The sequence below is a fragment of the Leuciscus leuciscus genome (assembly GCF_965113295.1).
Source record: "Leuciscus leuciscus genome assembly, chromosome: 17".
Taxonomy (NCBI): Eukaryota; Metazoa; Chordata; class Actinopteri; order Cypriniformes; family Leuciscidae; genus Leuciscus; species Leuciscus leuciscus.
This window is the reverse complement of record NC_138741.1, coordinates 7,503,214-7,530,661: the sequence shown is the minus strand read 5'-3', so window position 1 is coordinate 7,530,661 and position 27,448 is coordinate 7,503,214. Positions and strand designations below refer to the sequence as shown.

At 36.7% G+C, this 27,448-nt stretch overlaps 1 protein-coding gene across 1 annotated transcript in view; it reads right to left on the bottom strand.

Moving 5' to 3' along the window:
• Positions 1-1,288: 1,288 nt before the first annotated feature.
• Positions 1,289-27,448, bottom strand: part of tmem63c (transmembrane protein 63C) — a 55,275-nt gene continuing 29,115 nt past the window's right edge. Inside the window, exons 7-23 of the mRNA XM_082143750.1 lie at positions 25,616-25,667; positions 25,392-25,500; positions 24,100-24,173; positions 23,883-23,963; positions 23,397-23,517; positions 23,085-23,218; positions 21,405-21,527; positions 18,935-19,088; positions 18,683-18,789; positions 15,795-15,881; positions 14,650-14,715; positions 14,393-14,555; positions 12,114-12,219; positions 11,245-11,412; positions 10,081-10,196; positions 7,447-7,521; positions 1,289-7,224 (exon numbers count right to left, since the gene is read on the bottom strand). Of these exons, the coding sequence (XP_081999876.1) occupies positions 7,000-7,224; positions 7,447-7,521; positions 10,081-10,196; positions 11,245-11,412; positions 12,114-12,219; positions 14,393-14,555; positions 14,650-14,715; positions 15,795-15,881; positions 18,683-18,789; positions 18,935-19,088; positions 21,405-21,527; positions 23,085-23,218; positions 23,397-23,517; positions 23,883-23,963; positions 24,100-24,173; positions 25,392-25,500; positions 25,616-25,667 (1,961 nt within the window). The 3' untranslated portion in view covers positions 1,289-6,999. The remainder of the gene's footprint in view (positions 7,225-7,446; positions 7,522-10,080; positions 10,197-11,244; positions 11,413-12,113; positions 12,220-14,392; positions 14,556-14,649; positions 14,716-15,794; positions 15,882-18,682; positions 18,790-18,934; positions 19,089-21,404; positions 21,528-23,084; positions 23,219-23,396; positions 23,518-23,882; positions 23,964-24,099; positions 24,174-25,391; positions 25,501-25,615; positions 25,668-27,448) is intronic.

Here is a 27,448-nt window from a genome sequence, read left to right as displayed (position 1 = left end):
GCATAAAGCTAAGAGCCGTTCAATTTTCGGAACCGGAATTTTCAAGTGACCAGAAGATCTTAGTTTTCAATGGAACAGTTGATAATGGATCAAAGTTTAGCAGAGATTAACGGTAATGCTAGGTGGCAACAATTAGCTTTTGTGCATGAGAATCGACAAGAAACATTCCAGAACGGGAAACATTGTGATTCATGTGTTAATTCATTAATGCTGCTTCAATGTTGCATTATACCTTTTGTATACTTTTATGCCACTTCAAGGTGGTGTTTATGTGCCACATTTTCAGTGTGAAATATAATATTTAGATTCATGTGATGCAACATTTGAACTATCATTTAAACTGCCAACCGTCCATCTCTCTATAGAAATACACACTCACACACATTAATAATTAGGTTGACTTTATGCAGGGCCAGCCCAAACTGCAGTAATTAGTATGCAGACTCACTGCTCTTCACAGCCTGTCATTAGAGAGGTGAGCTGTGGCATATACTCAGCCACATTTGATGCTTCCAACATATTAATCACTGCAACCATCAGGGAATTCTCACCCCGCTGAAAGGTAAACATCAGTGTAATTAATCCCGAAAAGCCCTGGCAAAGACAAGTTGTGCTACTATGTCCACAGTGGATTATTTTAATCGGAACATTTGAACTTTCCCACTTAAATCAGTTAAATTAATGATTTATCTATATCCATCCATCCATGGTTGGGTCATTGTCCTCACATAAGAACATCTCCGCACATGCATACAGACCAGCGGTGGCACAAACAAACATACTAGTATAGAATTATAGAATGTTTTTGTCTCTGGGTTGTTACTTCTGGAAAAATGTTTAGAGATTTAGATGTATCCACATTTTGGCCTTCTGTCAGATATTCCTGCCAGTTCTGCAAAAGAAAGGAAAATAATAGCCGAGACAAAAACCGCTGAATACCCTAAATAAACCAAAGACTGCTTGTGGATGGACATTCACAGCGATTAAATGGGCAAATCAATTAAATATATCAAAATATCTTCCATTTTTATGGGTTTATCTCATATTTCCACAATCATCTGATGGTGGGACACATGGAATTCCATTTATCTGCACTACTCAAACTATGGAACTTTCCATATAGAAATGGAAACTTCCATAATTGAGATCCTGGAATATACGGTAACTTGATTCCTTTCTAGTAATCTACAGTTGTGGTCTTTGTAACAAGTCTAAAGAACAGATATTTACAAGAGAAGAAATCATGAATTTTAAAAGGCAGAGTAGAAGAAGCTCACTGAATAAGAACATCAGAGTACACATTTTATTTGGCCATATTATGAGTAAGTGCACGTCCTACATTTTGGAAATATTTCTCATGTGCGGCTTCAGTTGTTGCGCTGCTGTGGTGTCCCATAACACTCAGATGGTAATGACATCTAGTGTGCAGGAAAAACATAATTGGCAGTTTTCAAGCATTGACCAGTCAAGTGACCACTGGCTGTCTTCTGGCACGGCAGGAGATTTAATTTAAGGGCCGACATTTCATTTTCAGAGACAGAATCTTAAGAACACTTACAGGAAAATGTTTTTGAGACTGCAGCATGGAACAATTTAAAAACAAAAAAATCTGAAAAAAAGAAAGAAAAGAAAACCCTGCTTTCCCATTGCAATGTTGCCACCAAGATGCAAGGGTATAGTGGAAGGGCTACCTTGGTTGCTAAGGTATTCTGGGTGGTTTCTAGTTGGTTACTTACTGGCCCAAGTCAAAAGATACCGTCACGTTTATTTATATAGCACTTTATACAATAGATTGCTTTAAAGCAAGCAGCTTTACAATATTAAACATGAAACACAATGCCAGTGTCACTTTCAAATTTCTACTATAAATCAGCTCTCCAGTGTTCATGTTTTCACTTGCGTCCGATTTTGACGGACTTAACAGAAGAAATTAACGAAGATTTCCACATCAAAGAAGGAGGAGCCACAAAGCACACAAACCTATTATGTAATCGCCATGAACCTGGTAGTTTGAAGGTGTTTACCAGCCAGAGCGAACTACTCCAGAAAGAACTTCGCATTGGCCTGATTTTGCTCGAAATGTTTCGAAAAGTATATTGGGGCCCTTAGGATTAGGAATTTATATATTAGCCTATATATATAAAAATAAAAAATAAAGACACAACTTGACAGCATTGATTTTTTTTGTAAATTTAGTTGTATACCCTTAAGAGCTGTGTTGCAGCAATTTAACAAGGTGCAGCAATTTACTTTGTCATAAGCACCCCATCACATGACAGTGGCACCTCAAGCCACATTTCATAAACCGAGGGTACGTTTACACGACAACTATGTGCTAAAAACGTAAAAGTTTTTCCTTTCCATTTTCCGTGCACACGGTTCCACAAAAACGACTAAAAACGCTGTTTCATTCATGCCAGGCCAGTAGTTGGCGATGTCACTTTGTAAAGAAACACTCCGTGCCTTTAGACTGAACATGTAATATGCATGTGCATGATGTCATGTCACCATTTTCACAAATTCCCCTTTTTGTAGTTTACACAGGGAAGATAACGATCAAGCGTAGCTTCAGTTCTGGCAGGTCACGTTAGTCAAGCTCGCATCAGCTGACTCTCAGCTGATCCACGTCTACCTATAGGAATACAACACCTATCACTGTATATAAGCTCCTTCAGTATTATCAGCAGCTATCGCGTTTCTCAGGAGCTAAAAACCCTCCTCCATCCCCAGCTCCTCTAGCCTGGGAAAACCCAGACAACTTCCGGCAAATTCAGATTTGGCAAAGAGCTCATTCAAGCCCATTTCCATGCCGTCGAAATCGCGGCACCAATCAGAAACGTTGAGGCGGGCTTTACATAATGACGATCGCTCTGATTGGTTTTAGGTCTATCCAATTGCGCCCACAGGCATTTGAGCGACGTCCGTTCAACTTTTAAATGCATTATATTCAAATTGCAAACACATGAGGACAGTCTCCATAAAAGACCCACTGGCAGATGAACGTGCTACTACATTTCTCTCCGAAACGGTAGGAAATTAAATTAGATTTAATAGAGGATTTTTTAACTGTGACACGATGATTGACAGGGCAGTTTTAAGTGACAGGATGCACGCGACAGATCCGTCCGATAAAGATGACGAAGTAGTATGTCCCAAAGCTTGCCTACTTTTTTGCTACACATTCAAAAGTAAATACCTTTTCTTCACAAAAAGAGTACATACTTTTATGGCGTAGTGTAACTTAGGCAAATTGGGACGCAGCATATGGCTTTACACGATGACGATCTCTGATTGGTTTTAGGTCTATCCAACTGCGCCCAGAGGCATTTGAGCGACGCCCGTTGGTGACGCCCCTTTGGAAATGATTTGTCTATGGAGCTTTGCCAGACTATAACTCAGTTACTACTGAGAATAGTCTGGTTTTAACCAGGCTACAGCTCCTCCTCTCGTCAGTCAGGATTTGGCATTCTGATTCCCCTTGAATCAGAATAAATTCTCAAATGATGTTGTACTTTAAAATCTTGAATTAATGATATCTGCAATACATTCATGTTGGTTCTGTTCTGTTTACCCTAATGGGGGTTATCGCAGCTCTCCCTGCTCTTATTCATGCTAGACTGCATGGATGTGCAGGGAGTTCTTGCCCAGAACAGAACCATACTGCCAATCCAAACTGTATGCTAATTGTCAATTGTATTTGATGATAGTGGTCCTGACAGAAATATAGTTTTCAAAATCGTGCACTTTGAAACCATTTTCAAAAGTTGTGTTTTCAGGCAGTCAAAGCGCCATTGTCCTGTAAATGAACAGCCAAAGCACATAAAAAGTTTTACGATTTTAGTTGAAAATGGTGTCGTGTAAACGGCCCCAAACACTGAATAACACAGTAGTACACATCAACAGCTTGAGAATACAAACAGAAAAGTAAATATCAAAAGTATCTCACAATTGCAGTTTGTCAGGTACCTAGATATTGAAGACATTGACGTAAGAGTGTTTGCATATGTTTGTGTATTATTTACCTGTTTTTATAGATACTGTGATTGACCATACCAATGAAAATTGGTATGAATTAGATGCGATTGGGATGCAATGGTTTTGAGTTGCTGTTAAACAGTATGGCCAGAAACATACTTTTACACAAGTACACAGACGCAAATATTTGGTCAGCGCATTTGCCCTATTGAATATGCTTAGCGTGCTAACAATGAACGTGTAAAACCGCTTACAAAATGTAACTTGCTCAACAAGATTCTCTTCAAACTGTTGCTCTGCCATCAAAGTAATGGACACGAAGGCAACATTTTTGCAACAATTAGCCTTTTCATAGAGGTATTTAGAACGCTAAGAACGCAATGGATTTTAGCGTTGTTATCAGTTAGTGCTCTGACACATTCCAGAAATCACTAGCAAGAATCATTTGCATACTTGCAAAGAGTATGTTTCAGGGCAAAGTCAGTTTTACACATGTTAGGAATCTCTAGTGAGTCATTGGTGGAATGCGCTTTAGAATTGAGCTCCTTTGTCTTATCTTGCTCTGTAGTCCATGCAGCATATTGCAGGTCATGCTGGATTGTCAGACATAACATGTTTTTTTCTATTTTCTTCATAAGATCTGTTTCTTCAAGGCACAGCAAGAGAGCACGGTACAAATCACAACTCATTTACATTCAGCTTGGCAAGAAAACCCTCCACCCACCCCTTCCCTTCCAGTCCTAGAACCACTAGCAGCAAAGACCAAGAATACAAAATTTACTAAGAAAATTGGTGTTACAGAAGCCAGAGCAACGCTAGACGAATCTAAAGAGAGCTGCAGGCTGGTTTGAGTGTGTGACCGAGTAGAAGAACATGCAGTTGGAGACTATGATTTGAGTAGCAGGATCAACCAATGTGCCATTTTCATTATGTGTTATCATAAATGATTTTACCCTGAAAATATTTGATGATCTTTAAATAAATTTTCAGATTTTAATACGTTTAGCTCCATTGATAATTATAACTTTAACTTGTCCGCCAGTTTGTAAAAAAAAAAATCTAAACCAAAAATTTGTTTACAGCAGTGCACTTACTATAAAAGACTGTGGTATAAGCATGGCACCAGAATACATGTTAAAATACACATGATTTCAAATGTATAGCCACAAAATGTAATATATGTTATCATGAAACTATAATTGTGACAAAATAGCTTACCTTGTTTGAGCACATTTTTCCACTGTCATGACCATGTAAATGTATTTACAGCTCAAATAACACAATTTAGGGCTCCAGGCTGAGAATAAAAGGCGCAACAATCATTTAAAATCAAACGCCTTTTTCCCGCTCAAATGCAGTTTCGTCAGATATCGTCTGGTGGAATGCGCGCCAATGTTTCATACACGTGACGGAACACAGAGCGTGATGTCTGATTCGCGGCTAAATGACTCTTGTGAACCGATTCTTTCTTTTAAAAAGATTCACGAAAAAGACACGATTTAGCGGTTTAAATCAGACTCGGTCTGGAAATTGTTCAGGGCTGCGTTTTCCAAAAACATCGTGGAGACCATTGACACTGAAAGTTATTTTTAAGTATGCTTACACAATGGAGTGTTTGTATGGCAAAAACAGAGTGACAACAACTGAAACGAATTTTTACTATAAACAAAATCAGTTTATAACTTAAATCGTTATAATTTGTAGGCCTATACTATTTTCCTCACTGCATGCAGTAGTATGTTTGTATGTAGTAATATTGCAATAGTGGCAATATTAAATCTCAAAAATGATATGAACTCAATGACTGGACAATCATCTTTATCTAGCGATTCTAAAGACAATGTTTGATTGTTTAGTTGTTTAATTGTTTCTCTCTCATCATTTTATTTTGTCTGGAGCTCTAATATTAGTGTTTTTTTTTGTTTTTTTTTAGCTTCACAACGCTTTAAACCCTCTGTATTGCTCGATAGACTTTAATTATAAGTGCATTACTGTAGAAATTAGGAGTCAAAATTAGGCCTATGCTGCCGAGAGCTTAAGTCTTTTCGACCATTGATTTAACAGATCTTTTTTGTTTATCTTTTTTTCCTACAAATTGATTGTTTTGCACATTTTTCAGTTCATTATGCGAGTCTGCTAAATCAGACTGTATATTAGTCAGTAAAAAGCTTCACTTTCTAATGTCCTCTCACATCTTCTCCTTAGACCAAATTACTGATTGAACAGCACAGAAATAAAATATAAATTACGCAATAGGTGTCTCTGACTTTGAAATATAAATGTAGTGCCAATTGACTGCAGTATGTACAACACAACTGCTAGTCACTGAAAAACAAACAATAACTGGGAGCGATTGACTCTGGCACACACTGCAAAAAAGGTTGAGGGTGTTAATAACAGTAATAATAATCTACTAATAGAAAATACATGAAAACAGCCTCTCAGCATAATGTTGCACAATTATGTACCATTGCTAAAATACAAGTACTGAATAAAAATAACAATAGTAAGCACACACTGTAACAACAGCAAAAGAAGTATTAAGCAAATCGGATTTGCAGATCTGGAGCATTGCCTAAACTCTTTAAAGCTATACGATGTGACTATGCATAAAAAAGTACATCAAAAAAATATGTCAAAATGCAATGTTCCAAGCTTCAGTCAACCAAACCGCCAGACACCCATTAACATCATTAGAGTGAAAAGAAAAATAGAAGAAAGTAGAAAGCATAGTCTGAGCAAGAGAAGTGGACTGGTCTCATTTTTTGACAGATCTTTGCTTTTATCCACTTCAGATATTTCTTTGAAAGCTCAAGTCCTCAGAACTAAAACCGCCATGTCAGTGAATTCCCAACAAGCTTTTAAAGCAGTTTGCTTGGATAGACGCAATTTGTTGTCTTTTACACTTAAATGGAGGTTCTAGAGGAAAGATTTTGTAGCATAGTGCCTCTTTATCAGCCACTAGCTAAGATGCGGCATGGAGCTCGAGCGTTAGTTAGGGAGTGGGAACGTTGGGCAGGTTGGTCACTGGAAACCCACAGGACTGTCCATGAGAGGGCACGGGCAACTGGGATCTGTGTCATCCTTGAGTTCAGTCTCCAAAGTTTCCTCCAGATCCTTTTCCTCCACTCCTTCAGCGTCACACACTGAACTCTGGCTGTTCCTCATGGTGCCGTAGCTCTGGTGGGCCGGAGAGGGCATGGGAGTCAGGCCCAGCTCTGGCTCCAGCAGGACAGAGGCTATAAAAAGCTGAGGAGGGAAAGAATGAGAGGTGAGTAGGTGGAAAGCAAGAGTGCCATTATTTTAAGAGCTTCTTTTTTATGTTTATGCAACATGCTACATGTGAAGTGCCTTTGACATGGTGAGTGGAAGCCTTAGAGGAGATGAGTGGAAAGAGAGAAATTAATTTCATAAGAGGGACTTGAAATGAGTGTGATGAATTAAATGAGCTGTGACGGGATAAGCAGGTACATTAGCTGTGGTTGTGGTGGAAACAGTGCTTCTCTCCGCATCACTGAAGCCTTCTTCTGTCGTCTGATCGGACATCTGAAACAAATCAGGATAGCAATCACTTTTTACTGCCTGAAGATATTATTCTGCTTAAAGCATCTTTAAAAGCTTATTCTCAAAGCCCATCTTGTGTTGACAAATGCATATAGTTGTAAAGGTCACAAGCATAAACGTTACTGTTTTCCAACCATAACTGTCAATATAGACTATATGGACAAAAGTTCTGGGACACCTGACCATTACACCAACAGGGACCGTAATTACATCACATTCTAAGTACATAGACATTAATGTGGAGTTTATCCCCTTTTTGCAACTATAACAACTCTTCTAGGAAGGCTTTCCAAAAGATTTTGGAGTGTTTCTGTGCGAATCTTTGCCCATTCATCCAGTAGACCATTTGTGAGGTCAGGAACTGACGAGAAGACATGGCTTGGAATTTCCGTTCCAGTTCATCCAAAAGGTCTTAGATGGGGTTGAGGTCAGGGACCTGTGTGGGCCAGTCTAGTTCTTTCACACCAAACTCATCCAACCATATCTTTATGGACCAAACAGAGAAGCGGGATTCATCACTTCACATAACACGTTTCTACTGCTCCAAAGTCCAGTGGCGGTGTGCTTCACACCACACCATCCGACGCTTGGCATTGCGCTTGGTGATGTGAGGCTTGCATGCAGCGGCTCGGTCACGAAAACCCATTCCGTGAAACTCCCGCTGCAGTTTTTGTGCCAATATTAATGCCGGTGGAAGTTTGGAGCTCGACTTTTACGATGCGCCTCCGCACTCAGTGACCACGCTCTGTGACAACTTCCGCTTTGTGGCTGAGTTGCTGCTGTTCCTAAATGCTTCCAATTTCCAATAATACAATTTACAGTTGACCTTGGAATATCTAGCAGGGATGAAATCTCACAGACTGACTTATTGCAAAGGTGGCATCCTATCACAGTTCCAATCTTGAATTAACTGAGCTCTTTAGAACAATCTGTTTTTTTTTCCACAAATGTTTGTAAAGGCAGAATGCACGGCTAGGTGCCTGATTTTATACACCTGTGGTGATGGGTCTGATTGGAACACCTGAAATCAATAATTAAGAGGTGTGTCCCAATACTTTTGTCCATATAGTGTATGTACATTTGGGATCATGCAATCCACATATGAGCGAGCAATCATAGTTGAGACGTGGATGGGGGAACTGCAAACACAAAATGACATTGCATTCGAGGAACTATTTTTTTCATTTTTAGATTGTGCACTACCCTGGGACTCAAACCCATGACCTTGGGTGATATTTGCCCCATTAAATTTGCAACAGGGCAATTTTTTCTAAACTTAAAATTGCCCCTTTTCAACCGAACTGAATTGACACTGAACTGACTTTAGCTGAACAATGACACTATTAGCTGCTGTACAGCCAAAACTAGCCGCGTTTCCACCGCAGGAACTTTCCCCAGGAACTAGGAACTTTGGGGTGGTGGTACTCGGTGTGTTTCGAGCACAGGAACCAGGGTCTAAATGAAGTTCCAGGTAAAAATGTCCCCCTCAGAAAGTCCCTGCTTGCGAGGTAGTACTTTTCAGGAACTTTCGGGGGTGGGACTTGGGCGCTAAACATGCTGATTGGTTGAGTTCATGCCGCATTTTGATTGGTTGACTCCACGCAGCATTTCATTTCAACCACCATTTTTAAAAATCTGTTGCGGTACGTGCAGTCCTACGTCACCAGACTAATTCGCCTAATCTTCACGGTACTTTAGACCGCGGTGGAAACGCAGAAAGCAACGGGTCTGGGGGAAAAAAGTTCCTGGGACAAATTGTTCCGGGTAATTTCGGTGGAAACACGGCTTCTGTTGAATAATTTTCCTGTTATCACTGTAAAGCTGCTTTGAAACAAGCTGCGCTATATAAATTTAGGTGAATTGACTTACTAAATGGTAATTTAGGAATGAAGCACGTGACGTCTTTATGAATGAGTCATTGAATCATTCAGTCAATCGATTCTTTTAAAAATGGCGATTCATTCAGTAAGGAAACACCACTTTATGCTGCTCGGAGATGCACCACGGTAATGCAGTGGCAACATTGTGTCTAAAATGTAAGTAAATTAATATTAACTTCCTGTTTATTTGACTATTGTATAAAATCAATATAAAAGTATTAGGGAAAAAAAACCTCTGCTTGTGTGATATTGCTTAACTATATATTATATGATACAAATATAAATAAATAAGAGCTCATACAGGGGCACTTTTTATCTCCATAACTTGAAGTTTTGAGGCAATTTTTTTATTAATTCTGGTGGAATTTTTGCCCCAAGCCCTCATTAATTTCCACCTCTGTCATAAAGAAATGCCAGGTTCATATTTCACCTTAAATTCAAAAGTAAAAATAAAATAAAAAAAGATTTACATTTAAAAAAAATTGCATTTAATAATTTGGGGGAGAAATGTGCAAAATATAATAGCTTATTCTTTTTCTGATGATTTTGCCTGAATTATAACCTTGATGTTCACTCATTAACTTATGACCATTATTATTTTACAAGCATATGCATCATATTTCTACAAAACATCAAGATCAAGGTTTTTTACATGGCTGACCTGATAGCTTGTTGATCTGTCATGTCGTAGTTTTTTCAGACAAAAGCCAAAGCAGGAGAAGACAATACAGCACAGGAGAGTTATGAAGGTGAACAGAGTGATGGGCTGCATTGGACCTGCACAAGAGATAAAACATGAGGTAATGCTTTAATATGGAACAGAGCTGGAGACATGATTTTGTGGTCTTGGTCTTAAGATCTCTCAAAACCACATACAGTAAACATGGCTTTGGTCTGGGTCTGGGTCTCATTACTAGTCTCTTGGTTTGGGTCTGGTTCAGGAAATGTAGTTAATAATATCCTTTGACAAAACCACAGTCTTGCCTGCAATTTCCAAAAAACTGAATTTACCTCAGGCAAAGGTCAGCAAAGTATCTTAACCATTAAAAAGAATTTGCAAGGATTGTCATGTTCTAATTGGCTACTGTCAAAGTGGCTCAGCATTTGAAATTAATGCTTTAAATAATTCAAAATTTTCTCCACTTCGGTTTATTGAAATGGACAGTCTGGTTCTTGGTCTGAGTATTGGGGATTATATCTTGGTCTGGATCTAGGCCTTGAGTGGTCTAGTCTTGATCTGAGTTGGGGTCTTATGGGGTCTTATGGGGGTTTACTTAAGACAGTATTGTATTTGACAGATTTGTTTTTTTTATGTGGTTTGGTTCTATTTAAAATAATAATAATGCAAGTATTGTGTTAATGCAATGTGGCACAATCACAGCTGATCAGAACATATTTAGTTTAGTACACATGTATGTGGAACATTGTGGACCAATGAGATTACACTGTGGGAGTGGCAACCCAGTTCCAATGTGACAGAAATTGAAACCAAAAGCGAATGACAAAATGTCTTGTTGCTCATTGATTGCCACAGCCATTGTGCATTGTTAAATATATGAAATACTAATTCTGATTTATCTTCCAAATACCTAGTGTTCTTGGTAATACCCCAGACTATGCAGTATGAATAATATAATACAAATTTTATATAAACCCAGGAAAACTGCAACTGACCTTGATAGACAGCAGACACCTGGCACTTTTATAGTTTTATAGAAAAGAACAGCTTTTTGATAGCTGTTTTGTAAAAATATTATTGGATTCAATATCCACTTCCAAAATCTGAGGGGGTACAACTGGGAATTTCGTTTCTGTGTGAACCTACCCAGTCTGAGCACAGAGAAGAACAGCAACCAGAACATGCAGAGAATGGGCGCCACCACCACTTGACTGATGGCGGCCGAATGGATCCGCTGGCTGAGCTTTGTGGGTATATAGGCGTAGTAGATATTATACCGATCTACCATATGCTTCAGCACAAGGTAAAGCAAACCTGCAAAATGAATAGAGCTGGAGTTATCAAATAAACTTTGATCTTTCTAAATTACAGTGTCATTTTTAATAGCACTTTCAGATGATCCAGCAGCAATGCTTTGTAGGTAAAGCCATCTTATAAGAAGTTTTCCTGTCCTTTTATGCTACTGAACATAATATTTATACATTTACCTGTTTACATAGACCACATGTGAGTGCAAGTTGCCAAATTAATTAAGAACTAAGTGAAAAATCATGATGATGGATGTCAGCGTATAGTAAATAAACAGTCATGGTGTGTATTGGTGACAGAACAGGCGTGGAGTGGGCGTCTGGATCTCGGCTAGACGGGTCGGAGCGTCTGGAAGACTACAGCGGGTTCGCACCTAGCGGCCATGTCACACCGCGATACTGAGATGCTGTTGGAGATACGGCTCAGACGCCCACACAGACTGAGGACGGGAACGAGGTATTAGAACATGCACAGAGGTGGAAATGAAGAGTGACGGAAAGAAAAAAGAGAGCTGTGGGTAAAAAGGAACAGAGAGAATGAGAGGAAGAGAAAAATATTAAACAAATGGTGCAGTGATGCAGAGATGATAGACAAATGGATTCGAGTGCAAATTAGGAGGAAAGTGGAATAAGGGAGGGGAACAAGAAATCCTAAAAGAACAGTCTGTTTGTTGAAAAATAAAAAACCCTAAAATTACGCAGACTCACCAAAAGGTACAATGATGGGGCAAGTGATGCTGTAGGTCATACTGACTGAAAATATGCACATGGTCCAGGCATACTCAAGACCGAACTGAAACTCATAGGCCTGACTCTGAGGGTGAGAATGGAGAAATAGGTTGTTAGTGTATTTTAATGCCATTTAATGTTACGTTTCTGTGATTGACAGTCACTAAGAACAGCCGCTGTATGGAAAAGAGTTGTGTAAAGATTCTTTAGATTCTCCTTTAGTGTTACACAGTAAAAATAACAGTGAATGAACGACATGAATGTGAATAAATGATAAAAAAATATAAAAAAATTATAGGAGAACTTTTCCATTAGGGGCTCTAGACAATTAAGCAACGTTTCTCCCAAAATTACCTGGAGAAATTTGTCCCAGGAACTTTTTCCCCTCAGACCTGTAGCGGTCTGCATTTCCATCGCGGCCTAAAGGACTGTGAAGATTAGGCTAAATAGTTGGGTGACGTAGGACTGGGCGGTGACTTTTCAGTTCCCGCTGGATTTCGTCCTCCACATTTAAGCTTAATAAAGCCTGAACCTCATCGTCTGTCCACCGGTCGTATTTTTTAAACTCCATTGTCGATTCGAATAGCCAGCAACTATTACTGCACAGACAGCAACAGCCTTATAAAAATGGTGGTTGAAATTAAATGCTGCGTGGAGTTAACCAATCAAAATGCTGCATGAACTCAACCAATCAGCATGTTCAGCGCCCAAGTCCCACCCCCGAAAGTTCCTGAACTTTTAAAAAAGTACTACATCGCAAGCAGGGACTTTCTGCTGGAATTTAGTCTAATTCAAAGGGGAATCAGAATGCCAAATCCTGACTGACGAGAGGAGGAGCTGGGGATGGAGGAGGGTAATTACCTCCTGAGAAACGCGATAGCTGCTAATAATACCGAAGGAGCTTATATATGTATACGGTGATAGGCGTCGTATTCCTATAGGTAGATGTGGATCAGCTGAGAGTCAGCTGATGCGAGCTTGATTAACGTGACCTGCCAGAACTGATGCTACGCTTAATATGTATTTTTATGTATTTTAAACACACTATCTTTCAAGAAATTAATACTTTTTAAATTAATACAAGGATGCATTAAATTGATAAAAAGTGACAGTCAAGACTTTTACATGAATACAAAAAAAATCTATTTAAAATAAATGCTGTTCTTTTGAACTTTTCATTCGTTAAAGAATCCTGAAAAAAATGCATCACTGTTTCCACAACAGTTTTCAACATTGATAATAAACCTATTAAATTGATAATCAGCATATTAGCATGATTTTGTAACACTAAACACTGAAGTAATGGCTGTTGAAAATTCAGCTTTTCCATCACAGGAATAAATTATATTTTAAAATATATAAAAATAGAAACCAGTCTTTTTTAATTGAAGTAGTTTTTCACTATATCATTGTCACGCTTCCCTGTGTCTCTGTTCCTTGACTTTTATTTTGTCTTGTAGTTATTTTGCTCCTGTGTGCTTAGTTCCTGTTTCCTTAGTTTCCATAGGTATTCATTGATTAGTGTCTCACCTGTTTCTCATTATCTTGTGTATTTAAACCCTCAGTCTTTATCAGTTTTTTTGTCTTGTGTTAACGTTTTGTGCTGGTATGTATCTTTATAAGGTTCCTGGTGTTTATTAAAGGAGAACTCCGGTGAATTTTTAAGTTAATCTTGATCGTTTTACCTTTGTGAGTACTGTCTATAGAAAAAAAACCGAACCGGATTGGTGCTTGCAACGCGGAGCTGTTACAGTTAATGCCCAGAGCTCCCATTCAGCTAAAACGGCAGTTATGGGGGCATATTGGACTTCTGGACATCAGCGCGAGACTACAGCTAGCTGTCTAAAACACTATTTAGGTGAGTTTAAACAATGGCTAAGTTGCTAAACGCATCTTGTTGTCATGTAAGGGCCCTGTTCATGTTGGACAGACATTTTAATTGCATTTTGTGTCTGTTAAGAGGCACAAAGACACTCTTTAGGTTTATGCCCCCATAACTGCCGTTTTAGCTGAATGGGAGCTCTGGGCATTAACTGTAACAGCTCCGCGTTGCAAGCACCAATCCGGTTCGGTTTTTTTTTCTATAGACAGTACTCACAAAGGTAAAACGATCAAGATTAACTTAAAAATTCACCGGAGTTCTCCTTTAAATATTTACATCATTCAGCTGCATCAAGCATCTTTGTCAGGATTATCAAGTCAAGCCAGTCTGTGACAAGTATTGTTTTTACTTGTTTTCACTGTACAGGTTCACTCACTCTTTTAACGTGGATACGCTCCGCTTTAGATTTGGCAAAGCAAAGGCGAAGAGAGTACACCAGTAGAGCAGGAATACGCAGAAGCTCCATGGCCGTTCCGATCAGACTGGACGTGATCACGTAGTTCAAAAAAAAAGCTCCGTTATCGGGCAAAAAAACACACCTGAGTGGACAAAACAAAGTGGGTCTCATCAAATTATGCATGTTCTACATAAATTAACCAACAGCTGTAGATTTAGGGAACAGTAAGAACTTACTGAAACTTTACATCCGTTTCATCCAGGAAGTGGATGTCAAAAAGCCACCTGAAGAACAAATCCAAGCTGGGGAGCAGACAAGAGAACACTGTATATAATATATAATCCTGAACATTATATGGACACTTTAAACTGTGAATGTCTCAGCCTTTTGTTTAGTTCGTTTTAACCAACTGGTCTAAAGGTGATTTTTAGTGGATGTGTGATATCAGTTTAACCTTAAGGTGTCCTAGAGTAACTACCGGTGTAGTTTATCACATTAAAGGGATAGTTCACCAAAAAAATTCAATTCTGTCATTAATTATTCACCATCATGTTGTTCCAAACCCGTAAGACATTCCTTTGGAACACAAATGAAGATCTTTTTAATGAAATCTGAGAGCTTTAACCCTCCACTGACAGCCTACGCAACTACCATTTTCAAGGCCCAGAAAGGTATACATTATTAAAGTCATCCATGTGACTCCAGTGATTTAACCTCAATTTTATGAAGCGATGCGAGTGCTTTGTTTGTGCAAAAAAACATAATTGACCACTTTATTTACAAAACACGAATCTCCAATATGCGTTCACACAACAACATCAACAACGTGGTGTTCTCATGAATGTATGTTGAAGATTCATATTTTGTAAATAAAGTGGTACATTTATAATAATTAATGACAGAATTTTCATTTTTGGGTGAAATATTCCTTTAACTATGAATATGATCCACACATTTTTTGGCAAACACAAAGTTTCCGAATAGATAGCCTATATCTATTGTTTTATGTTGTGAGATTAAACAATTTAAAAACGAGGTTCATAAAAATTCTTCTTCTTTTATTAACATTAAAAAAATTGGAGTTGAAAATCATTTTGAGAATTTTGATGGGCTTTAAAATCAAACATGTTCAGATGGCGTAACTGTCTGGGGATTGTGGAAAGGAAAATAGCCTAATTAACAACAAAAAAATTGATATAAGTAGGACATCCTTCTTTTGTCACTGTCATTGACCCACATACATACTGTATATAGTACTGCATATACAGAAACATTTTATTCTGAGACAAAATGGCAGACCAAAAAGGTATTTTTTAAATGAAAACCTTGAAATGCTTTTATCAACGTGTTATTATACATACAATTATTGTAGGATGATTACCTGGATAGACCCAGTGATGGTAGAATGATTACCATGAAGACAAGCAGTAAGAAGCATTTGTGCATAGTGACCTGATTCTCACCGGACCTGAGAGAGACACACATTACAAGAAGTTTCAACTGATTACAACTGAACCAAACAATTAGAATAAATATATTAAAGTCACCATGAAATCAAAATTGACAATACTTGGAATTATGGAATATCGCAGTATTTTTTTATTCATGTGCCCTCAATAATCTTAAATCAAAATAACTTCCCCTCCCTCTTGCAGCGACATATCTTCTCTTCTCTGATGATGTGTTTACTGGCGTAAGGGCGGGACAATCTGTCACTCACATGAGATCAACCAATAGCAAACCACAACCATCCAATCAACTCCCGATGGACAAAATCAAATCCCGCCCTACATTTTTTTCTTGTTCGAGAAGCCGTTTCCCACAGATATACATCACAACAGGGAAGAAAAGATTATTGCAACTTCTGTTTCATGTCGACTTTAAATAAATAATAATAAATAAATAGATTTTCATCTTTTTACATGACTTTACCATTCCATTCTTTTCCATTATCACACCAGTTCCTGGTTAAAGTCCACATAAAACCACGTTGGCAGCACAATCCTGACAGCCTATAATGTGACTCTTTCAGAGTCAAAATGTAAATTAATTTCTTAAATACTCAATTCTGATTTCATGTTGACTTTCATGTCGAGTGTATATTAATCATTAAAAGTGTTTGCACTGTAAATACAACAGGTACACAAATGTTTTACTGCAGGTACTGCAGCTGCACAATACAGAGTGTTTGATCCACGTGAACTATAATGTGACTCTGTGAAAGACGCCGCCAGTCTGCATATGATTATTCCCATGTTGTGATCACTATGACAACAAGCCTGGAGAGGCAAGCAGAGAGTGCAAGAGAGAGGGACACCATGTAAACGTGTTGTGCATGGGTGGGTGGGAGACTGAGACTGGGTTGGGGGTTGTTCAGCAGTTATGCAATATGTTTGTGCGCTGATATGAACATGTTTATGCAATAGATTTAAGCTGCGTTGCAAACTACCAACAGCACAAACTTACCCTGGTCATTGGGACAGCACAACATTTTTGTAACCATCATATGTGTGTAGGAATGCATATGTGTGTATGATTGTGGTGTGTATAGGTTGATTAAAGGGATAGGTCACCCAAAAATGTATATTTGATCATAATTTACTCACGGTCATGCAGTTCCAAACCTGTATGACTTACATTCTACTGTGGAACATAAGGGAAGATATTTTGAGGAACCAACATTCTTTAAAATATCTTCTTTCGTGTTCAACAGAAGAAAGTAAGTCATATAGTTCTGGAACTGCATGAGCGTGAGTAAATAATGACAAAATTCTAACTTTCTAACTAACTAACCATTCTAACTAATAATATATTAGTTTTCTTAACCCTCTGGTGCTGTTCGGTTTCACGTTTTTTTTTTTTTTTTTGAATTTGAATTTGAAACTTGGTAAAGGTCTCACACACACACGCACACACGCACACGCACACGCACACGCACACGCACACACACACACATCATCATCAACATGATTCGAAAAGGTTGAATGGTTCAGAAAAAAAGACCCACTTGTATTGTTCAAGGTCAGAAATGACTGCATTGGAAATGAATGAAAATCAAATTTCATCTAGTGGAAACTTTTGGTACTGCGCCCAAACAACATCTGAAAGCTAATTTTTTGATATATCAATCTCTTGGAACACAACTTGTGTAGATTTATGATTTAGTTTTTCTCACAGAGTAAAACATGTTTTAGAAAATATATATTTTATATAAAAAAATTAAAAGTTTTTTTTTTGCATTTTGCATTTTCAGAATAAACTTAAACTTCTATTTTTTTTTTTTACTTTACTTTTTTTTTTCACATCAGCAATAATCTGCCAAGTGTCTTCTTTAAAAAGAAACCTAGAAAGATTTATTTATTATTTTTAAGGTCTATGCTCAAAATGTGATTAACAGGTAATAAATGGAACATAACTATTCCATAAATATAATTTAGTAAAATAAAATCCCCTAAAAATACAAAATATTAAATAAAAAAAACATTATTGAACTAAAATATTGTACATTGATTTCATAAAAAAAAAACTAAAAAAACTAAAAAAAACATGTGAGCAGTAGCCTACCAGAGGGTTAAATGTTTTAATATATTGTGGTAGAATTTGTTGTATATTATGGAAATTTAAATTATACAAATTAATATAAACCTTTTTAGATTTAAAATTAAAAAATTAAAAAAATACAATATTATCCAAAAGTTTGGGATCAGTAAGATTTTTTTTAAATAGGCTAAATTAATACTTTTATTCAGCAGAAAATGCATTTAATTTATCAGATTGATTAAATAGACAGTAAATACATTTACAATGTTAACAATAAATGGCTGCAAGAAATTCATCTTTGTCGTCACAGGAATAAATTACATTTTAAAATATATTTAAAACGGTCAATTATTTAAAATTGTAGCAATACTTTACAATATTACTATTTTCTTCTGTATTTTTGATCAAATAAATGCAGCCTTGGTGAGTATAAGAGACTTATTTCAAAAAAAAAAAAAAAAAATCTGAATGGTAGTGTATCATCCAAATGCATTATGGTAACAAATTCAAGTTGTTTTAACATCCGACAGGGAACATATTAGTAATAAGTATTAAATGAATTCAATAATTGTGTTAATAAAACAATCATTTAATTTTAATCATATTTACAAATGTCATCAGTACAAATCAGTCATTTGAATGTGTACTGGAGTAAAAAGACCTCCCTACTGTATAGCTTTCTCATATTTATACACAGTTTAAAGTCAGACGGTGGAAACGGCATCATACCTGGTCCAGTGGTTCTCAAAGAAAGATGAATAGTACACAATGAAGGGCAGGAGAATGGAAAAGGCCCACAGGAGCAGGGTGGGGAAGAACTGGGTAATTACTGGGTTCTAGACAGTAGAAGACAGTAAAAGATCAAATTCAAAACATCCAACTTCCGAAAACAACACAAAAAAGCACTTTCAGTTTTATTTTACATTCTAATGTGGCGTAATACAGCCGTACGGTTATAAAACGTCTTTGATGGTCACTGACCCTTAAGCTTTCAACTGGCCGAGTGACGTTGAACTTGTCCATAGTGTTTACGATGATAGCAGGGGTTGTGAGAAAGAAGAGCAAGAGGAAGAGCGTCATGTTGAGCAGGACACAGCGGAGCCACCAGCGAGAACCACACACTGACAGATTTTCCCTAAATGAACACAGGCACCAATCAACAAGACAAGGTCTTAACAAACAGTTACAGGACTGAGAGTGTGTGCTCGCCAAGAATAAGCGGATGTTCAGCTGCTGTTACATAAATGGGAAGGTTTGTGCTGGAAAACACAGCTTTAGCTGGTTAGCTGGTCTCCCAGACTGACAGAGCTGGTTTAGCTAGTGGTCTTCCAGCTCAAAAGAGCCCAAAACCCCTATAAAACCAGTACCCAAACCCCTCTGAAACCAGTTTATGCCAGTTAAAGATTGTTGGGTTGTTATCAACAGGGATGTTCTATGGGATAGTCTACACTTTATACTCTTAAAGTCTGATATATAAAATAATAGTAAAAAAAAAAAAAAATGTATACTACCTTTAGACAAAATCTAAATAATAATAAAAAAGTTTGTATATGTGTTCATATTTGATACGCCCGGCTTTTATGGCTCATAAAGTATGATATAAGAAAATATGGAGCTCAAGGAAGAAAAAAAACACCTAAAAAAATGTTTATATGGTCAAAAAGTAAGATTAAATAATTCTAGCTTGTAATGATCTATATAACAGTATAGCAGACTGCTTATGTATAATGTATATAAATATCAGTTTTCATGTCTTAGTGAGATGAGAGATTTAAATGCTTAGTTTACAATACATTGATTATTGAGAGATGAACAAATAAATGTTCCTTAAAAGAATCATATTTGATGCTTACATTTTATCATGATTTTTCTAAAGAATGATGTACGGATAATCAAGTAGTAAGTTACTTCTTCAGAAGTGTTCATACTGATAGTATAAAAGTATTACTAACAACAGAAACAATATAAAAATCTTTATAACAATATAAAAAATCAGTAAAGACTTCAGAGCAAAAAGACACTTGTATCACGACCGGAAGTGGGATGTTTTCAGAATGATACTAAAAGGACTTTTACTTGCTATAAAAGTATAAACTATCAATCAGACGACAGAAGGCAAGCAGTAGATCGTGTACAACAGGTTTTTCAGCGAAGTTTTGATCATTTGATCATGTCTAAATAATTTCGATTATTTAGAGGCCTTTGAATTTTGTGTATCAAATATGATACAGTAGGTTTTAAAGACTTAAAAGGATTGTTCACAAAAAATTTAATTTATGACATTATTAAGGTTAATTTCCTCCGCAGAACACAAAAGAAGACATTTTGAAAACTGTTTCTGGCCATGTAAAGAAAGTCAAAACAACACTGAACCTCATTTACTTTGATTGCATGGACATTAAAATAAAATCTTTTATCATTATTTTTAGTTCTGCAAAATAAAACTCTCACACACTCTTTTTCCAGTTGATTTCCAATGTATTTAAATTGGGGGAGAAAAGAAGAAAATAAATAAATAAATAAATAAATAAATATTATATATATATATACCCAACTCAAATAAGCCCATGCAAAAAAGGAACAAAATATAATGAGTTCAGATTTTTTTTTACAGTGCAGGTTTGGAACAACATGAGGATGTAAATGATGAGTAAATGATGACAGAATTTAAATTTTTAGGTGAACTACCCGTTTAAGTAAAAGCAGGGCACATGAAAGGCATAAAAATGAGAATGAGGTTTACATAAAGTGCAAACAAATACCTTTAGAAAGTAATCGTTTCCACTCTATAATTTTCCAAAATTGCAAAACCATTTACTCTATAAATGCAGTGCTACAAAACACTGAACTCATGGGCTACACTGAAATGGAAAACATTCACACTTCAATAAATTGTTTTAATAAGAAGCAAACATGCTACACATTAGGGCTTGTATCCATAAAAAAGAAAGTCTTGAATTCAGAAAAACGCGCACACGCACACACACACACACACACACACACACACACACACACACACACACACACACACACACACACACACACACACACACACACACACACGTCCAGTCAAGCAGAAAGACGGACTGACACTGTCCCCCCCCCACACACACACACCCACACACTAACACTCACTCAATATATGATTCTCAACACATATTATGTAAGATATATAATGGCTTTCACAGTGGCTGTCTAGGCACACACTCAGATTGAGACTTAATTAATCCAATTTCATCTCTCAAATGCAAGTGTAATGGCCTGGAACAAAGCATGTCATGAAAAATATATATGACTCAGTTAACATAACTATATACTTAAAAAACGTTAAATAAAACATCACATAAAACATTGTAAATCTGGATCATTTCATAAAAGCATTTGCTCATTGCGGTTATTTCTATACTTTCTCCTATTTCAAGATATAGATGTGGCTATCGTGTCGACTTACCAGATGATGTCATTAGGGGCAGGGGCATAAGAAACACCCCACTGATGGGAGCGCACCACTGTGGTGATGCTGGACTGCTGGGGTCTGTGGCGGCAGCGAGCGCGGCTGTAGTCTTTCACAATACTGCAGAAACAGAAGCTTACATATTTAAACAATAAGGTATCAGAGAACATGTGAATATATATTTTTCAAATGTAGTCTACAAATTGTGGTTTTTAACATACTGTATTGACCAATCAGAAGCCAGCACCAGAATTTAGTGTTGTATAAACTTATATATAAAGCTGTTTAGTGTAGTATACTAAATAAAAGCTGTTCTAAGTTGCAAAGGTTTGGTAAGAAAGAGTTTGATGTACAAGAGTTTCTTGATTTTTTGGTAAGGGACAGTATTAATAATGAGCATGGGATAATATATCTATACTTAAGACAGGATATTTCTCAAAATCATTTTTATAACTTATAAAACTAGTCTGATGGGAATCAAACTGATTTCCTGTCCTACAATACAGCACAGTACAAAAAATTTCAGTTTGTGAGTTTTTTTAATTAGTTAATTATTAGATGAAAAGCTAATAATCACAGTAATTGAATAATTTTAAATTAAAATATTTATTTTTTTAGGATTTTATTTGTATACACTCTCAGAAAAAAAGCTGTCACTGGGACAGTGCCCTTTCAAGGTACTAATATGCACTCTTTAGGGGTGTAAAGTATGATGCCCGAATGAGCTCTGAAGGAAACACATGCAAATATAAAAAAACACATGCAAATTAAGACAAAACCTTCATCAGTTTGACAACATGACAACGTGTGCTGCAAATACTCACAACATAACCAGATACAGAAACACTCTGCAAATACTCACGAAGAAACCAAACACAGAAACGCTCTGCAAATTTTTACAATGCAACCAAACACAGAAACACACTGAAAATACTCACAATGGACGATATGATCAGGATTTTAAAATAAACAAAAAACTCACCCCTCAGGTTATCGACAACACTTACAAGGAGACATTGAACAATAAGCATGTCCCGGTCAGGTCCATCACTTGTTGGGGTCCTCTTGAAACATTTCCACTGTGGTCTGTGCTTTTTTCACCGCGTTTCTGTATTTGCTTGCGTTGTGAGTATTTGCAGCACATGTATTGTCAAACTGATGAAGACATTTTCTTAATTTGCAGGTGTTTTTTCTATTTGCATGTTTTTTCTTTAGTTGCAGCGCGTTGAGCTCTCTCGGCCACTGTAGTAATGGGTACAAACTAAGGTCTATTCTGAGGGGTGTACCTGCATGTCATCACTATTAAGACCCATGAACATGCTCTATAACACTTTACTACATTTCATAATGCTTAAAAAGTCTTTAGTTTGAATGTTAAAATTAGTTAACAGTGATTTTTATTCTGTGTGTTTCATACTGTATATGTTCCACATGGACCCCTGGACTACATTTAGGGAACCTGAGGGCTCTATGAGACTAAATATAGTCCCACGAAACTAAATACATTGTTTTCTGATAGCTACAGTAGAGTCTAGTGGTTCGGCTGTCAGCAGATCTGCTTCATGTCGATAAAATGTTTTTAAATAAAAACACTTTTATATTCTTAAAATCTAGGTATTCATCTTGACGGATGATGCCGATTCTCAATAATCAGCCATTTACCCCCCCAACACTTACACTGCAGTCATCCTCTCATCTCTGAAGGTAACAAAGGCAATGCCCAGCCTCTTCATAGAGATCCGGTTCTTCTCTGCATTAAACTCATCTGTCAGTTTCTCCTCCAGCTCACTGTAATACTGCTCTGCATCCACCTGATGAGAGGACAGTGACATAAGAGTATCACATCTCCTCACAGAGCAGTGCATGACTGTCAGTTGGTGTGTGCTGGTCTCCAGTGGCCAACATGAAGAGGTGCAGCACCAGTCACATGACTAGATGTACAAATATATCCATTCTGACAACTATAACGAGTGTGTGAGGGACATTTACCTGTTCAAAGCCACATACGTCACAGCAGAAGATCTGTGCACAGGGGTGCGTCTTTATCATGATCCTGCCTTCCTTCTGAGCTTTGGTTGCGAAGTACAGCCTTCCTTTCATTGCTTTTCGCCTGTACAGGATATAGTTTTAAGGCCCGTTCACACAAAGAACGATAACTATAACATCCACACCAACGCATGAAATTATTCTGTTTATTCTAAGCGGGTTACGAGCTTTAATGCTTTAAATGCTTGAGCTCATTAAAGTCTGTTTGGCTGTCATAGTTTTTATCATTCATCCGCTGGAAAGAATCATTCTGACAGTGATTGCAACAATATCGTGGTGCGAACGCTGCTATTCTTTTATATTTAGACAGATTTCTAGAAATATATCTTTGCCGTTATCGTCCTTGGTGTGAATGTGCCTTTAATAAGGTTAAATATGCAGTATTTGCGAGACTCTTAGACATTCAGGAGATGTGCGAATGCAAATGACCTTTCTGAGTCCAGCTTCATTAGTTTGTGTACGTCAAAGCAGAACCGGATGTCTGTAACGGTGCAGCTGGGGTAGGCTTCACTGTTTGGAGATAGAAGAGACGTTGGCTTTTACACAAGTGAAAAATGAATGGCATCAGTTGTGTTGACATTTAATCTCCAATATGCTGAAGTATGGTTGAAATTCTGTGGATAACAGCTCTGTGCTCTTCACTCACTGCAGGTGTTTGGTGATCAGGCCCGGATCAGAGATTTCTCTAGGAATTGACGTTATCATTAGAGTTCTGGCCACCTGCAATAATAATAAATCAAAAATGAGAGCTAGAAGTGTATTTCATGAAGCAAATCTTGGTGGTTGCAAGACGGCAAAAGAACAGTGTTGCTTTTTTGGTAGGAACACGATCAATTATGCCTTCTAATGAATCAACATCACAGGTATTATCTGAGTGGTGAACACTGTATTAGTACAAGTCAATGAAAGATTATAAAACTTTTATTTAATTTCATGTGAATAGCATATTTTTCATAATCGTAATGCAAATATACATATATATGGATTTATAATATAATTCATAAAGCATTTATATATCATATGTTTATATATCATTTTGATTTAGATTTTGATAAATAAAAAAAAAAAATAAAAAAAAAAAATAAATAAATAAATAAAAAAAAAAAAAAAAAAAAAAAAAAAATTAAAAAAAATAAAAATAAAAATAAAAATAAAAAAAAATAATAATTGTACGGAGCCCCACAAATAAATGTATATCGTGGGCACAAGTATACAGTTCGTTCCCATGACTTACTAATATGTCAGCACGCTTTGCTAATTCCTTCCATTGTCTAAAGCATGCATGATATAATAATTAATTCTCTCGATTTATTAAATCATGGCCACATTGTAACAATTGTTCCCTTGTTTTCGTTAAACCAAAACGAGGGAACCAATTATTTCAACATAGACAATTTACTAAAACGAGGGAATGAATCAATAAATCATGAGAACTAATTCTTTCATTTGTAGCCATGGTTTAACTAAAACGAGAGAACGAATTCTTAATTCGTGACCACAATATATATATTCTTGTCCGCATGTCATGCGCAGGGCTCCGTGAAATACTGTCCAGACAGGGCGATTTTCATTAATGTATTACCATAAAGAGAATCTAATGAAAATTACTGAGATTAATGAGAAATGCAAACTAACAAAAGTTAAACATCTGAAGGCATTGCTGAAGTAAGTATAGAGGCGTCATAAAAATAATGTCACGATGCCAAAAATCCAAATGTATGTAAAAACAGACTTCCAGCAAAATACAATGCAGAATTGAATTTTTAATTATTTATTTAATGACATTTCTCTTTAAATTTAAGAGGAAATCAGGAATTTTTTATTTTTTTTTTGAGAGATTCACTTGCTCGCTTTGCAAGCACTGTAAAACGCAGAAGCATTTATGGAACAGAAATGAGGTGCAATAACATAATGCACACAATACAGCAGTTCACAGACCTTCTCGTCCTCTTTGTATTTCTGTTGTGAGGAGTGATGGGCCATGCACAGGACGGTGATCACAAAATACAGCAGAGCAAAGATACTGTGCAACCACAGAAATTTGTTCCTAAAGCAAGAAGAAGAGAGTTATTAAGATCATGCCAAAAACGTCATAAATATGTACATATACACAACAAGGTAATGCTTTTCAGGTGTACATCCATCATAATAAACAAACTTACTGTGCAGGGACATTAACCACTGTCGTTCGGCCGAAATTCTGTGGACTATCTCCTGAAAAACATAGGAATAAACAAGTCCTGTTAAGATTTCATGCTCTTCTCAAATACCAGTGTCAAAAATAAAACTCTGCAAGTAATTTGAGGCCTGTGAATGTGGAATAAAAGAACTCTCTACACCCAAATCACTATGCACTGGGTTTGGTTGCTAGGACAAATTTGTGAACGTGCTGGTTTATTTCACAAATACAGTGTCAATTTGTTGCATAGAGATGACAGTCAGCATCAAAACCCCCAATTTATTGTAACCAGCCGGCCCTGAAGCTGCACCACAGACTGGTCTACCACACATCCACATTTAACGCTTTTAGAAGGCCACAGTAAACTTCTGCCACCGAGGTCGCATGAAAAGATTATTGCAGGTCTGAGAACAACAAGAGGTAAAGCTGGTGGCTTTTCACAATGTTCTTCTTGTGGCGTGGACAGTCAAGGCCTTTCCCATATTTAACTTGGCCCTTCTAACCCTCTATCGTGCCACCCAACCATCTTCAAACACTGTAGGGTGGTCTGAATTATGCTTTTACACACGTCCACTAATAGAGGGTTAAGACGGAGCCCTTCTACATCTTCAAGAGTTTTCCCAGGCCTTTCCTAAAGTCATTCATCGGCAGGCCCACACGGAATCTGCATCCGCAGAACTCTGCAGATTTCCAGCCATACACAACGTTTTTTTATTTATTTTTTTAAGTTCCCTAAAAATCTGTACAAAGAAATGTACACTACTGTTCAAAGGTTTGGAGTCAGTACGATTTTTTTTTGGGTGTTTTTAATGTTTAAGATTTTTTTATGTAGTCTCTTATGCTCACCAAGTCTGCTTTTATTAGAATTTTTTTATACAGTAAGAAGTGTGAAATATTATTACACTTTAAAATAACTGATTTCTATTTTAATATGTTTTAAAATGTAATTTGTAAAATGTAATTTTTCTGTGATGCAAAGCTGAATTTTTAGCATCATTACTCCAGTCTTCAGTGTCACATGATCTTTCAGAAATCATTATATATACTGATTTGCTGCTCAAAAAACATTTATTATTATTATTATTATCAATGTTAAAAACAATTGCACTGATTAATATTTTTGGGTACACTGGATTTAAGGATTATTACATGAATAAAAAGTGCAAAAGAACAACATTTATTTGAAATAGAAATCTGTTAAAATGTCTTAAAACTGCCACTTTTACATTTACATTTAGTCATTTAGCAGACGCTTTTGTCCAAAGCGACTTACAAATTGGGACTAAATTAAGCAAGTCATCGTGAAGAGGCAAAAAACAACGCAAGAAGTGCTCAAAATACGAAGTTCAGGCATTATTCAGAGTAGCATAAGCCCGATAAGCGAGAATTTACAGGAAAAGTTTGTTTGTTTTTTTTTTTTTTTTAAATAAAAATTTTTTTTTAGGTTAAGTGTTCACGGAAGAGAAGAGTTTTCAGCTCTTTTTTGAATGTTGTCATGGATTCTGCATTCCGGATGCGGGTGGGGAGATCATTCCACCAGCATGGAACTTTTGATCAATTTAATGCATCTTTTAAGTATATATATATATTACTGACCCAAAACTTGTTAACAGTAGTGCACATATATATATATATATTTTTTTTTTTCACTAGCACTCTATTCTGAACATAATCAATTTTACACTCTAGAAATGATCCTATGAATGTCTTAAAGGTTTTGAGAAAGTATTTTAACATTGACAAAATTGCATACTTAATCTTTACATTTTATTTTCCTTTTAGAACGTCCTTTAGATCAATGTCAGAGCATGGCTTC